This window comes from Chenopodium album, chromosome 10 (genome assembly GCF_948465745.1).
Source record: "Chenopodium album chromosome 10, dcCheAlbu1.1, whole genome shotgun sequence".
NCBI lineage: Eukaryota > Viridiplantae > Streptophyta > Magnoliopsida > Caryophyllales > Amaranthaceae > Chenopodium > Chenopodium album.
This window is the reverse complement of record NC_137843.1, coordinates 16043374-16059208: the sequence shown is the minus strand read 5'-3', so window position 1 is coordinate 16059208 and position 15835 is coordinate 16043374. Positions and strand designations below refer to the sequence as shown.

At 34.7% G+C, this 15835-nt stretch overlaps 2 protein-coding genes across 2 annotated transcripts; both read left to right on the top strand.

Moving 5' to 3' along the window:
* Positions 1-1501: 1501 nt before the first annotated feature.
* LOC145563698 (putative glutathione peroxidase 4) lies at positions 1502-3055 on the top strand. Its single transcript, XM_081624131.1, has 6 exons — positions 1502-1555; positions 1682-1758; positions 1998-2059; positions 2290-2408; positions 2517-2693; positions 2982-3055. Exons 1-6 carry the CDS (start codon positions 1502-1504, stop codon positions 3036-3038), a joined length of 546 nt encoding a protein of 181 aa, XP_081480257.1. The 3' UTR covers positions 3039-3055.
* Positions 3056-10036: 6981 nt separating this feature from the next.
* LOC145564935 (uncharacterized) lies at positions 10037-11967 on the top strand. Its single transcript, XM_081625084.1, has 3 exons — positions 10037-10333; positions 10456-10509; positions 10765-11967. The coding sequence occupies exons 1-3, from the start codon at positions 10037-10039 to the stop codon at positions 11965-11967; spliced, it is 1554 nt and encodes a 517-aa protein (XP_081481210.1).
* Positions 11968-15835: the final 3868 nt, after the last annotated feature.

Here is a 15835-nt window from a genome sequence, read left to right as displayed (position 1 = left end):
ATGTTACGAGTATATATGTGAAAATCACACCATATTATGGTGTACTAATGTTCACCAAAAAAAAAATATTACGGTGTACTAATTATGTTTTTAATTATTGTCTTGTATCATCCTCAATTCAATTAATTATCTATTCAGTCACCTTAAATGAAAAATTCATACTCCCTCCGTCCTTTATTTACATTCCTATTTCTAAAATTACACGGAAATTAAAAAACTTTGAGTAATCTTAAAACCCATGATTAGAAAGTACAATGGGAATTACAAGACATTTATTGTTGTTTTTGAATAAAACAAAGATAAAATGATATTAAATGAAGCACATGTCATCAATCCTTTGAAAAGAAAAAGGACCAATCACGTTTTTTGGTGAAAAATAAAAGGACCAATCATATTTAATTATAGTGCTGCACATGGATTCAGAATGTTTAAAAGGGTGAATGAAAATTTCAGAATTTGTGTACTATTAATTGCAAAACAGAAAAATAATTAAAGTAATGCCACATCACAACTATTTAGGGATAATTTGAGAATATTAGGTAAAAATTCACTTACTAAAAAGGAAAAGTAGAAATGTAATTTTGAAACACCCAAAAAAGAAAGTAGGAATGCAAATAAGAGACGGAGGGATATATGCATGCACAAAATAAACTTAGGACATTAATATATTAATTACTCTTAATATATGCTAATGACATTAATCTATTTTACCATATTATTAATTACACTTAATATATGCATGCACAAAATAAACTTAGGACATTAATTTGTAAACTGTAAGGAGGGTTTTCCATTAAAAAATAAAGTCCTTTCTAAAATTCATTCACCTTAAATGAAAACCTCACACGAGTATTATCTTTTTTACCATATTACAGTATTAATTACTCTTAATATATGCATGCACAAACTTAGGAGGACATTAATTTGTAAACCGTAAGGAGTATTTTCCATTAAAAAGAAAGTCATTTCTAAAATCCATTCCCCGTCTCAGAAAACTCCTCATGTTTTGACTTTTTTTTATGAACCTCACTATTCAAATTAGAAAAAAAAAACTTTTATAGACGAGAAATAATATAATGAAAATAGACAACTTTACATAGACACTTTTTATTTTTATTTTTACATTTTTAGATCAAAAATGCCCAAATTTTGATGAAATACTACCACACAACACAAAATCAATAGCAAAAAGAATCAGAGACATTTATAGAAAAGCCAACCGTTCGCAGCCCGGCGTTTTATGTGAACAACACATTTGAAATGGAATCAAAACCCATAATACTACTACCATTCTCAACCATTGTAATTAATTAGCCTTATCCAATTTTAATGCAAGGCATAATAATATATATTGATCCTTAGTTCTTATTACCTAATTTCACGCCACAATTTATCTAATAAAATTATCATCTTCATATTTCATCTTACTTCACCTGAAAGCCAATTAAGATAAGGGAAAACAAAGGATACGTTTTTTTTGTTTTCTCTTATCTGAAATTAAATGGGTGTTGTTGAATCCGTACCTGAAAAATCTGTACACGAATTTATAGTTAAGGTACTTTGATTTGAATCTCTTTGTTATGATTAAAAATTTTAAATGTTCTGTCTCTTAAAAAAATGTCGAAAATTAACTTTTATGTGTAACGTGTTGAATATGAAATGATATGTTTTGAATGAACAGGATTATAGGGGAAAAGATGTTGATTTGAGTATCTATAAAGGAAAGGTTCTTCTCATTGTTAATGTTGCAACTCAATGGTAAATCCTTTTTATTCCATTATTTGTAATTTGGTGATCTTTGTCGAATTTATTGTGTTTATTCTAGCGGCATTAACTATAACCTCTGCTATCAAATCGTTTGGTAATGTATATGATCTATGCCTCGATTTAAACACTGTATTAATCTTTGCACATAAACATTTGTAATATACTTGTTATGTTATCATGAAATATATAGATAATAATCTTTGCTTCTGTTTTGCATTTCTTATAAACAGTGGGTTCACCAATATACAATTACCCCAATTAACAGAACTTTACCAGAAATATAAAGATCAAGGTGTGTTTTTCGTTGTGAAAATAACATTCACGAGCAAGTTTGTTTATAATCAATGACATGAACTTGGCCATTCGACATAAATAACACGTTGTATCCAAACAAAATTGTCCTTTTTCTACAAGTTCGTGTCAATGACTATAAACAACCCTAATATTATATATGTTGTTGATTTTACTTTCAAGTTTCAACTATTAAAATTGAAGTTAACACTTACTATTTGATTGTTCCAGGTTTCGAAGTATTGGCATTTCCTTGCAACCAATTTCTTAAGCAAGCTCCAGGAAGTAGTGAAAAAACAAGAAAGGTTGCTTGTGACAGATTCAAGGCTGAGTACCCCGTTTTTCGTAAGGTAATTTGAATTATATGGTACATTGTCAATTATTCTACAATAGTACAATTATATTGCAAGAAAAAATTATATATGTATATGTCTACTTACGAAGAAATCTTCTACCAGGTATGTGTAAATGGTCCGAAGACACCACCTCTTTACAAATTCCTCAAAGCAAGTAAAATCAATGGAGAGTCTAAATGGGCTAATCGTGTCAAATGGAACTTCACAAAATTCCTTATCGATGTGGATGGACAAGTTATTTATCGACGCGGTTTAACGACACCCCCTAAAAAGATGGAGGTAAAATTGACACCCTTTTATCAAACCTTTACAAATGGGGAAACATAATAACTGTATCGATATTAGATCATACTCTTTTCATTTCATATTACAATATGCACTTATTTCCATGAAGTTAAAAGTATGCTTATTAGAACATTAAATTTTTTAATCACGTACATCTTTACAAGTTTACATGTTAAATATATACATTGATGCATTATTAATTTATTATGTTACGCTAAAACTATATTAATACCCACTGTTATTGCATTTTGATTATTTCCTTTCCTTGTTCGTGATGTGCAGAGACAAATTGTAAAAGCATTAGAAGAAAGAGCAGCACGACAACAAATTATGTACTAATGCAAAGTTTATTCGAGTAGTATTAAGTCAAAAAAGATGAATGAAGCTTTGTTCTTTTGTGGTTTATAACTTTATATGGCTAAGAGGTGCTATTTTACCGTGGTGTTAATTTGCTAATCAATTAATCTTGGTTGGTAGATGTAAGTTTTCATACAATCACAGAATATTCAAAGATTAAAAAAGATGTAAGTGTTGTGTAGTGGTGCATCTTAATCTTTATGCTTGAGCTTTTGAAAATGATGTTCACAAGATGAGAATCAAGTTATTGCTGCACTCTATGGATTTCATGGTTACGCCGGGTAACCGATGAATAACTACTACAAAGTATCTATCAAATAAATTTTGGGAAATACGTTGAGATCTATCCAACAATATATAAAAACAAATTGTCGAAATTAGTGAAAAGGTTAAAATTCAAAGAATAATAGGAGAGCAAAGCAAGGTATTCCCAATTTATATCAGACGTGAGCCTTCTAGATGTCATGTTACTGCATGCTAAAGGCCCATACAATGTGCCTAAACTACCTCAAAAATAAACAATGAATACGACCTGAAACTACAACACATTTGGTAAGTGGTAGTAAAATGACACAAAGTTGTGAGGTGATGTGAATCACAGGCACATAATTTAAACAATATTACTGTACATTCTATATTGATGAGAGCAATAATAAACAAGAAGATTATCTTTCCCAACATATATGAATCCTGTCTTAAATTATGATCGAATGATGTCATTGATCGGTTGGATCTGCTCAAGTCTGTTAGAACGATCTTTAGACAACATCAACCCTATTGATTAATCAAGCAAACTGGCATCAATGAAACCGAAAAAAACTGGTTTACATTAACACAATCCTAACAATGACAATTCAATCACCAAAAGTACACACAGTTGAAGAGAGAACAAGCATTGCAGATTTGCCACAAGACTCCTAAACTCCTAATAGGCTAAATAGTATATCAGGAAATTCCTAAATATGTACAACAGAAGGCAAAGGTACCATGTACCAAAACCGACATCTCTCTCCAACGGTAATAACTGTATCATTTGAACCTGCAAGGAATTCACCAGGCATTCTTTTCCCTGATGGGGGCTCCAGAACATATTCTCGAAATAAAAATACAACAGTTCAATGGTGCAGCATACAACTGTCGGTCCTCAAAAGTAGTATGTGGCGTCCTCATCTTCATCATCGTTGCTTAGCCACTCCGGTTCATCATACTTACTGTATTCACCGAGCAGTTCTCCATATTCATTCATAATGCCCAACCTTACTGCTTCATCAAAAGTACTGAAAGGCACAAAGGGTTGCTTCTGATTTTCAGAGCTAATGCCACTTGCCTTGCTTTCCTGAACACTGACATCCCCACAATTGACCGACTCAACCTCAAGAACTGAGGTAGGCGATCCATGAACTATTCCATATTCAAGTTCCATTGGATCATGAACCACTTCGTTCTTCACCACACTGTCCATTCCACTGCTCTCATCATCCTCCACATCCACGAAAACTGATGTTGGAGAGCCATTAAGAAACCGGCCTTCACTCTTCTTAGGGGGAACAATCAGTTCATCAGGCCTTACCCTCTTCTGAGACTTAAACTCCTCCTCAAACTCGGCTGTTTTCCTATGAAAAGCTTTCAATGCTTCTTCAAGGGTTCCATAAGAACGCAACCAATGTTGAGTCCCCGTCCCAGGATGAGTGACACGAACACCAAATCGACCTGATTTTGTCAACTTAACACCAGCAGGCAAATCCACATCCCCAACTTCTTCACCATCACCGGCCTTAACAAACTCAGAATTAGTAGCTCGTTGTTTCATAGCATCACCTTCACTAGGAACCATAGGAGCAGCCAATCCAATAACAATCTCCCGTCCAACACAACCAACCCCATTACTCTGGTTTTCACTCGAACTTCCAGACTCACATCCAACTCTCAGAGGCCAATCACCACTCTTAACCTTATTCGATGTAATCCTCTTCAAAGACCTATACCTCTTCTTAAACTGACCCTTCTTCATCTTAGCAGCAATCTCAGCATGATCACGACTATCATAAACACCCACAAATACATAACTCCTCAATTTCGGGTGCCAAACTCGAGCCTCAAACCTCCCATCCTCCAACTGTCTAACAACAGAACACACCTTACTCTCAAAACCCTCGCCTCGACGAACCTCCTTACCCTTAAACCTCTCCTCAAACTCCACCTCTTTCATCTTATACACCCTAACAGCTTCTTCAGCAGAATCAAAAGTTCCAAGCCAAATTTTAGCCCCGGATTTCGGGTGCGTAATCCTAGCAGACCACTTCCCTGAACTAATCCTTTTAACATCAACAGGCAACTCAATACCAACATCAACAACCCCTTTTCCCTCAATTTCACCCTTAACATCTTTAACCCTAGAATCCACTAAATCATCAGATTTCAATTCAACAGAATTAGACTTTTCCATAGTAGTTTTTAAAGCATCAAATTCAAGCTTCTTCATATAATAAACTTCATAAGCTTCTTTAGCAGTATCAAAAGTACCTAACCAAATTCTCACCTTGTTAATTGGGTCTCGAATTTCAGCAGCGTACCGACCCCACTTCCGCCGTCGCACCCCCCGGTACTTCACCGCCTTTCCCGGCGTCTCCTCCGCCGGAATTCCGTCAATCACGAGTTTTTCCGGCGCTTCTTCGCCGCTTCCAACGGTCACCTCTCTTACAAATCGCTTCTTTTTCGCGGGTTTTTCACCAATTTTCTCATCTTCATCGCTTGAAGATGAATCTGTTGCATCTGGGTCTGTGCAAAAGACTCTGAATTTCTTCATCGATTGTCAAAAAAACACAGAAATTAGGGTTTTTTAAAGAGTGAAAATATTTTGAAAACAGGGGTTTTGGAAATTTTGGGCAAATGGGTTGTGAATTTTTAGGAAGGAACCTTGAAATTTGAGGAGTATTTCTAGCCTAAGTCTTTGAGATTAATTAGGATTACGAAATCCATTATTTTAGGAAATTTTTACATAAGAAAAAAAAGATCAAGATAGATAATTATGGGAAAATGTTAAGACGATATCATCTATCCATTTATATTTCTACTCGTATTAACTTGAAGAATCTTTTTAGGACATATTTAAAATATTCCATCCGTTCATATTTATTATTTTTCTTTTTTATGGTATTAAAATTAGGTTTATTAAACTAATTTTTAATTTCCTTCAACAAAAAAAAATTACTCCCTCCGTTGATGTTCTTCTAAATTTCTCTTAATCTATAACAAAATAGTCATGTGGGATCTAGTTTGATTCGTCTTGGCGAATAAATTATTAATATCTAATTTTTATAATTTTTGCTAGTGTGAGATTAAAGATATTTGCGGTCAAAGATGGGTAAAAATTTGCATCGATTTACGAAACAGGAATATCATTATGAAACGGGGGGAGTAATCTTTAATGAATAAGATAAAGTTGGAGTTAAGTATAATAAAAATACCTCACTTTTACAATTTTTCACCTTTAAGGACCTTTCACTTTTTTTTCACGTTTAAGTACTTAACATTTGGTTTCCGGTGATGCATTTATATTTGTTAACCCAAGTTGAGTTAAACAAGAGTTTAGCTAACATAAATCATAATAAGGTGATTGAGGTGGTATAGGTAAGTGTGCAAGTTTTAAAGAAAATACCCCATTTTCAATTTTTCCTCCCTCGTTTATTTCACCATTGTTTGAAGAAAAACCATGGCTCCAAAATTTACTCATTCAATTCTAACCTCTTATAAGTGTATCACCTTCTACTTCAAATCCTCATTTCTTACGAAACATAATTGGCTAATTCTATCTCTTCATTTTCCACTTCTTGACCTCTGATTTCCTATTTATGCTATTGTTGCAATTATTCCTCTTATTCTCTTTCATCATCGTCACTGTTGCAACAATTTTTGGTGGTTGCTGCTCAATGGGTTGTAGATTAAATTTTTTTTTCGATTTCATTGTTTTTGACGTATTTTCCATGGACAAGGATGCTATATTTCTCTATTAACTTTCAATCCACTATTTTATTTTATTTTTTCCCAAATTTCGATTGATTTTATTCCTAAAAATTTGATTTGTGGGTATATTTTGAGAATTATTGTTGATAAGATGAATAATGTGAGTTTATGTAAATCATCTTGTTCCTCGATTATTTGCATCTTGTTCTTACTCATGAGAGAAGTTATACATTTCCATCATCCATGGGAAAATCATCCTCTATTCCTCGTTTTTTGGTAATGCACTAATTTATTTATTTATCATTATTAAGAAAATTTGTCAGAAACCACCTTTTATAACACTTTTTTTGGAAAAAACCACCTTATAATTTTCTTTTTGTAAAAACACACCTAAATTGGATTTTTTTTTTAGCAAGATAACACCTGTTGTCGGATTCTTGACGTTGACTGAACATTCCGGCATTGACCTTGTCATGTGAGGAGCACGTGACCCAAATATTCTGCCCTCCCTCTAATTTTGGCATGTGAGGGGCACATGAACCCGATTTTTCCCCTTTTTCCCTCGAATTCTACTCTGTATCTTCTCTGCTCTCCTAATTAATCCGTTTTTATACTCCATTTAATATTATCATTCAATTCTCCTCTACGACAAACATCTGCCATGGCAGGAAGTAATTGAATGCTTCAATTGGTGGGGTAAAGTTGAAAGAGTAAGTATAGTTTTTCTCTCTCCTCTCATTTGGTATTGAATTTCTAGGTTTTCACATTGTTAATTTTTTTACTTTGTCCTTTGTTTCTTGCTGCCATGGTTAAAAAGAGGAAGGTTGCTGCGAAGACTACGCGTGGTGGGGGGATCAATTTCAGAATAATCCAAAAGCCCAGGTTTCAATTTTATAAATTAGCTTTTCCTTCCTTTGTTAATTAGCAAAAATGCATGTGAATGTTGGGAAAGGGGAAGACATGCTTGACTTTAACTTATTAAAACGCAATTAACTAGTAACACTAATTAAAATATAATCCCTTATTTTAATTGATTTTGTGTTTTTGTTTAATTGGGTTAATTTTGTGACAAATAATTGTTTATTTTTGGATTTTTGTGATGCATGTTTATGTGTTTACTGGTTTTGACTTTTGGGTATTTGGAAATGAAATTGAAATTAGTGTGTGAATGTGTGATTTTTTCAGGTTTAATGGTAGGGTAAATATATATTATCCTTGGTTTAAGTTCATGGATCCAATTAATATTAGGTTATTGTATGGTGGGAATTTTGTGACCAGAAATCACAAAACTACATATGAGAAGGGAAACAATAATTATTATGGACTTTCATTACATCCAAATGTAGAAGAAGTCTGTTACTTTGAATTTGCTGATTGGATTAAAAGGGAATTAGGATATGATGAGGTTGGGGAGATTTGTTATAGGAAGCATGGATGTACTTTGTATTCTAGTAGGAAGCAAATAAAGTGTGATGCTGACATACCCGAATTTTTAGAAGCAAAAGAAAAAGATGGGTGGTATGAATTATACTTGGTACACTACCCTAAGAAACAAGTAGATCCTGCTACACTTAGATATGGTCCTGGGGTAGGCTTTTATTCAGATTCTGAGCTTGATTCTTCAGAGAGGACTGAGTCATCAGTGGGGATAGGTGAATCTTCAGAGAGGAATGATTTTGGAGTGGGGATAGGTGAATCTTCAGAGAGGACTGATTTTGGAGTGGGGATAGGTGAGTCATCTGTTATGTGTGAGCATGGAGGGGGGTTGGATGAGTCAATGGTGGGTGATTCAGCAAAAGTGATTGATGAGTCATATAAAAACATGGGAAGGGGTCCACTGCATAAAGATTCCTTAGGAAACCCTAGATCTAAAAATAACCAAGCTTTGCTTCCCCAAACCAGCCCCTTATCTAACCACATTTCCAAAGATAACCTCCCACCCCCTTTGAAACCAAAAGCAAAAAAACTCCCAGTCATCTCAAAGGACAAAATTTATGTGAATCCAAACATTGACCCTCAACCAAACACTGAACCTGAAGCAGATAATCATCTTATACCTCATACTGACCCTCAACCAAGCACTGAGAATGGGGCTATGTTGAGTGATAATGAGGGGAGTGATAGTAAGGACAGTGATGTGATTTTGAGTGATGATGACTTTGAGGATGATGATATTTTTTCTGATAATGTGGATCAGGGAATTACTGAGAATATAATTGATAGTTTTGGTGGAACTAAGGAGATTTTGGTGTATGATGATGCTAATATTGGTGTTGAGGGTGAAGAAGAGGAACTAGGTGATGACTTGCCAGCTGATAATGACCTGGATGATAGTGATGGGGATGTTGTGGGAACAGTAAGGGATGTTGAAGATCAAGCTCCTGATTACCCTATTTTCAACCCAGCAATTGACTTCAAAAAAATATTGAATTGAAGTTTGGCCTGAAATTTCCCTCTAGTGTTGATTTTAGAAAAGCTTTGAGGCATCATGCCATAGAAAATGGCTATGATTACTACTTCTTGCATAACACTTGAGGGTTACTGCTTATTGTGCAAAAAGGTGTGCTTGTCCATGGGAAAAGGGGAGAAGGTTGTATAAGTGTAAATGCAATATTAGGAGAAAGTGTAAGTGGAAGATCCATTGTAGGAGGCTGAAAAATGAGGACACCTGGCAGATAAAAAGTTTCTTTGATGAACATATTTGTGGTCATCAACATCAAAATATCAAGGTGACCTCTCAATACCTTGCTGAAAGGTATTTGGAAGATTGGAAAGATGAGCCATCTATGAAGCTTAGTGCATTCTAGAGTAGAGCAACAAGGGAAGTGCAAGCTGAGATAAATTATTACAAGGCATGGTTTGCTAGGAAAATTGCTCTAGAAATGTTGTTCGGTGATGCTGCTTCAGAGTATAAGAAGGTGTGGGAGTATGCTTCTACAATAATGAAATACAACCCAGGTAGTACAACAATTGTGAAGGTTACAGGCATTCAGAACCCCCCACCAGAGTTCTAAAGGATGTACATATGTTTGCAGCCCTGCAAAGAAGGCTTTGTTGCAGGGTGCAGGGCAATAATTGGAGTTGATGGAGCCCATCTGAAGGGTCCATTCCTTGGGATTTTACTCACAGCAGTCAGCAAAGATGGGAACAACAACATATTCCCAGTTGCTTGGGCTGTTGTTGAGACAGAAAATGCTGACACGTGGAAATGGTTCTTGGAACTGTTAGTGAAAGACATTGCCTCAGTTGCTAATTCAGTGACATGGGTCCATGAGAGAGAAGAGGATGTCACCTACATGTCTGATAGGCAAAAGGTGTGCATAATTTAAATTTAGTTCAAATAATTATGAAATTCATGGTTAAATACTAACTTGTATTATTCACTTTTAAATGCAGGGGCTGCTGGATGCATTCAATACTGTGGTTCCTAATGCAGATATCAGGTTCTGTTGTAGACACATTTGAACCAATTTCAAAACCAAATTCCCTGGTGAGGTCTACAGAGAAAGCTTTTGGAAGGCTGCCAGATCAACTACTAAGGTCGGTGCATGCTTCAATGTCCTTGCCTTTATTTCCTTATTTAAAACCAAATTCACTTGGTTTGATAAAATTGCTTTGTTGTGAGTTATCTTACTTTGAGTATAATTTCATGTACTTGGCTTGATTTTATTGCTTCAATAATTTCATGTATTTTAATATACTTGGCTTGAATTAATTGTTTTGGTATTGTTATTTCCTTTTTTAGCAACATTTTAATCAGCATATGGCTGCAATAAAAGCTCTCAATGTTGATGCATACAAGTACTTGGAGTCTATACCACCTTGTAATTGGTCTAGGCATGCCTTCAGTACAAGATCTAAGTTTGGCATGATTCTAAACAATTGTTGTGAGAGTTTTAATAACGTTTTGAGAGAGGCAAGAACCAAACCCATCATATATCTTATGGAGTGGATAAGGAGATATGTGATGAAAAGGTGTTGTGCAAAAAGGGAGGGTTTAAAAAATTTGAAAGGGTTGCTTATGCAAATTGTTGTTAAAATGATTGAGAATGGATTGAAAAATGTGCCAAATATGAGAGTGATTCAAGCTGATTTACATGAGTTTGAAGTGGATGATGGAAATGATACATATGTTGTTAACCTGCAAAGCAAAGTGTGTGGATGTTATAGGAGGAGTCTCCTGGGTATTCCATGTTTGCATGCACTGGCTTGTATTGTGAAGAGGAGGTTGGAGTATGATGAGTTTGTGCACCCTGCTTACCATGTAAGCACATATGCTGCCACATACTCTCCTATTTTCAAAGCTATGCCTGGACAGACCCAGTGGGATGAACAACCAATGCCAAAACCTAAACCCCCTCCTTATAGGAAGATGCCTGGGAGGCCAAGCAAGAAGAAAAGGGTAAAAGAGCCTGGGGAGAAAGAGTTGGTGCAAAGAGATAAGAGGCAAAACAAGTGCTCAAACTGTGGGGTTCTTGGGCACTACAAAACAAAGTGTAAGAATGTCACTCAACCTCAGCAAGAAAAAAACAAGGGAGGAATACCTAGATCAAATGCACCACGAACTCAAGCACCATCTGCACCTTCAGCAAGCATTGCTGCAACTGCAAAAAATCCTACCTCCACTACAGCAGTAAGGGGAACAAAGAGGAAAACACCTGCAGCAACAACTTCCCACTTAGCTACAAGTTCCCCTTTAGCTTCAACTAGAGCCAAGACAAAGACACCAACAACATCAACTGTTGCAAAGACAAAGACCACTTCATCTGCTTCAACTAGGGGAGCAAAAACAAGGGCAGTAACTGCCACCACTAGCACATCACATGCTGCAACCAAGGGAGCAAACACTAGAGCAGCTACAAAAAAGGAAAATGGGTCCTCCCATGTAGATTTGCAATGTTCCCAAGCCTCCTCAAATGATGCTCCCAAGCCTCCTCAAAACAAGTGACAACTGAAGCAATCTATGGTCCAAGATGTTATATTAATGCATCTTGTGTTTAAAACTAAATCATTCTTGCACAATTAAAGATGTTATACATAACATGCAACACTTTTCATTCCATACACCAAAACTGGTGAATTTAGTACACATACAGCAAATTATATTGCTTTAATCCCATTAAAAAAACAACCATGACCAACCTAACTAACTAGTAACCAACCTAACTAAACATCTTAACAACAACTACACTAACTACAACAGAAATAATAATACAAGCAACAATAACCCCAAATTTCTCATTTTGCAATGCCTTTTGCCTTGAATCATTGAGCTTCCACTTGTTCTTTTGTATCTCATGCTCAATACATGCCAATTTGGCTTGCAGGAACCTCAGATCAGTTGCCAATCTGTGCTTCTCAGCAACAAGCATATTAGTAACATCCCTCTGCAAGTCCAATATGTCCTCATCTATCCACTCAAAATAGTTACACCCTCTGTGTCCTGTTTCAAAAGTGTATAATCTGCAAGCTTTGAACTTCCTTCCAGGATTCTCATGTGTCCATGAGGTCTTAATAGCAACAGGAAATCCACAATGGCACTTGTTCGCCCTCGAACTTACTGCCAGATCCATCCTATACACGAGGAAGCCAATAATTAGTTGCATTTCACAAATTAAAAACCCTACATAAAAAACCCCCAAAATTAATTACATTTTGCCTTCAATTGAACAACTTACCTGCCTCGTAATTACTCCAATCAAGTATTTTTGTTGAAGTTTGAAGAAAATAATGGAGCTTTCGTTCTCAATTTACAGGGAAAAATGGAGGAGTATATGGAATTCGAGGGAAAAAGGGAAAAAGGGGGAAAATCGGGTTCATGTGCCCCTCACATGCCAAAATTAGAGGAGGGCAGAATATTTGGGTCACGTGCCCCTCACATGCCAAGGTCAACGCCGGAATGTTCAGTCAACGTCGAGAATCCGGCCAACAGGTGTTATCTTGCAAAAAGAAATCCAATTTAGGTGTGCTTTTACAAAAAAAAAAAAAAATTATAAGGTGGTTTTTTCCAAAAAAAAGTATTATAAAAGGTGGTTTCTGACAAATTTTCTTTATTATTATTATTATTATTATTATTATTATATTAAATGCTTTGAAGGACTTAAGATTTCATAATGAAGGGATTAACATTTTGGTCGAAGCTCAGGTGAGTTAAGTTGCCGGAATGTTAACCCCAGGTCCTTAAAGGTGAAAAAAAAGTGGGAGGTCCTTGAAGGTGAAAAATTGTAAAAGCGAGGTCCTTGTATTATACTTAACTCAATAAAGTTTGTTTGTTTGAGCCTTCAAAAAAAAAGGTTTGTTTGTTTGATGTAAAAAAAATATTGTAAGTGGAAACTTTCCAACAAATTTGAATAATGTATTGTTTTATTTTTTATGGTAGGCAAATTCATACTCGGTGTGTTGTTTTTTTTTAAATGCATCTACAGGCACCATTGCCAAGATACAAGTTTGACCATTACTATCTTTAATTATCTATTAGTAAAATTGTAACAAAATTATATTATGAAAATAGACATTGTGACAAATCTAATGATACGTTATATAATACGGAGTAATATTTATTTATTTTATAATAGCCAAAAAGTTAAGTCAAACATGACATGTGAATAGTGCAAAAGTTAAACTAATGCATTTAAAAAAATGAAGGGAGTATGAAAAAATACTCCCTCCGTTTTTTTTATTTGCATCACTTCTATATTTGGTAACTTTATATTATATTTTATCATTTCTCTCTCTTACTTTAAACCCCAATCAACTTATTTTATCATTTCTCTCTCTTCCATGATCCCCACTAAAATAATAAAAATATCTATCCTCTCTTACATACTTTCTCTTTCATGGTTTCTATCTTACTTTTACTATAATAATTTATTCACCCACTCACAATACTATATTACTCTCCTAAAACTTTGTGCAATCCAAAGTGATGCAAATAAAAAAAAAAACGGAGGGAGTACAATTTTTAAAAAGTTACACTTTTCATAAAGTGTGAGAAATTTTTAAATGCAAAAAATGAGCGAAACTTCTAAGTGCAAAAGTTGCAAATAAGCAAATGAGATTCCAATGTTTACAGTTTGAAATGCCTTGGCGATAACCAGTAAGTCATGGTGGAAAGCAGTCTATGTTAAATTTCTCACTCACCAATGTTTTTGAATTCGAGTTTACGCTAGGAGGCAGCAAAGTTCCAATCATAATTTCTGTATTCATGAAAAACAAGTGCATTTTTACAGGGGAAAAAAAATTCTTTTATGTGCATGCTGACTTGTTAAGGGAGAGTTCTATTACTTACACACGTGCAAATAGAATATAGAATCGTTAGCCTGAAAGCATCTTTTGTTCCAGGTTTGAAATTTTTTTTATGAAGGGATAAATTTCATAATGTCCTTGTGGAAATTACAATCAGTAGTAATTGCGTAAAATTCCTCATCCGCTTGTACTATTTTAGAGTTTTTCTCATTCCATGAAATCACTAATAAGTGTAAATAAGAAGAGATTGCATAATAATACGAGTAATGGAAACAATCTCGTCCTAGTATTGCATTATAACCAGTTTCTCTATATCTAAATAAAATCTTATGGTATTGAAGTTTTAGATCTTATATTTGCTTTTTCCAAGTTAACAATATTAACATTAAAGCCGACTTATTGAGGATATATTTTAGGAAATATTTTGTTAGTATCTTTTGGGACTAGTTAATATCTTTTCCTTATTTTCCTAGTTTCCTAATTCTATCATATTAGGTTAACTTGTATTTTATATATTGGGGTTGAAGCCATCAATGAGAATTAAGCTTTGATGTTCAGACAATTTAACATGGTATTAAGAGCAGGTTAAATCATGGTATCAAGTTCAATTTTTTTAATTTTTTTTCAAAAAAACAAAATAACTTTATTCGTGAATCATGGTGGACGGCAACAATCCACCATCACTAGTTTATGAGTGTAATCGTAGTGCTGCAATTACCAACAATCAGTTTATGAGTTCAAATGGTCAATTATTTCCAAGTGCACAATGGCATACAATTACAAGTTTGGTGGGTAATACCAAAATTTTCGAAAAAATTGTTCGAATAATAAGCCTTTTCGATTATTGATACAGGAGCCACGCATCATGTTACAGGAGAAAAATCTTGGCTTTTTGATACAAAGAGTTTTGAATGTCCTGTAAGGTTACCAAATGGTGAAACAGTGTTGACTTCTCTTATTGATTTTGTTCGCTTATCGGACAAAATCACTCTAACTGGGGTGCTCTATGTCCCTAATTTGGGTTGTAATTTACTTTCTGTTTCGCAACTTAATGATGAGCTTAATTGTATTGTCCAATTTAAATAAAAAATGTGTGCTATACAGGATCAAACGAAGGAGTTGATTGGAACGGGAGCTCGGAGAGACGGATTGTACTATTTTAGCAAATCGGATTCTGTGCATCATGTGGGTGCTATTGACGCAAAGTCTAATTTGGAGCTATGACATCGTCGAATGGGTCATCCTTCCGAGAAAGTGGTTAAATTGCTTCTTACTGTTAATTGCAAAGATAGTCTTGATATGGGGTGTGAAGTTTGTATGCGTGCAAAAGATCCTAGAGATAGATTTCCTTTGAGTGATAATAACGCGTCTAGAATATTTGAGAAAGTTTATTGTGATTTATGGGGTCCATATCGTCATGTTTCGTCATGTGGAGCTCGTTATTTTTTGACAATTGTTGAAGATTATTCTAGAGTAGTGTGGATATATTTGTTGATTGATAAAACTGAGGTGTTTCGTATGTTTTTGTCGTTTGTTGCTATGGTAGACAAACGATTTTCCCAGACAATTAA

Coding starts and splice junctions, on each gene's coding strand:
- LOC145563698 (XM_081624131.1), top strand. CDS start 1,502: ATGGGTGTTGTTGAATCCGTACCTGAAAAATCTGTACACGAATTTATA. Junction 1,759..1,997: donor GTTAATGTTGCAACTCAATG/GTAAATCCTTTT, acceptor TCTTATAAACAG/TGGGTTCACCAATATACAAT. Junction 2,060..2,289: donor CCAGAAATATAAAGATCAAG/GTGTGTTTTTCG, acceptor TGATTGTTCCAG/GTTTCGAAGTATTGGCATTT.
- LOC145564935 (XM_081625084.1), top strand. CDS start 10,037: ATGTACATATGTTTGCAGCCCTGCAAAGAAGGCTTTGTTGCAGGGTGC. Junction 10,334..10,455: donor ACATGTCTGATAGGCAAAAG/GTGTGCATAATT, acceptor TTCCTAATGCAG/ATATCAGGTTCTGTTGTAGA. Junction 10,510..10,764: donor TTTCAAAACCAAATTCCCTG/GTGAGGTCTACA, acceptor TTCCTTTTTTAG/CAACATTTTAATCAGCATAT.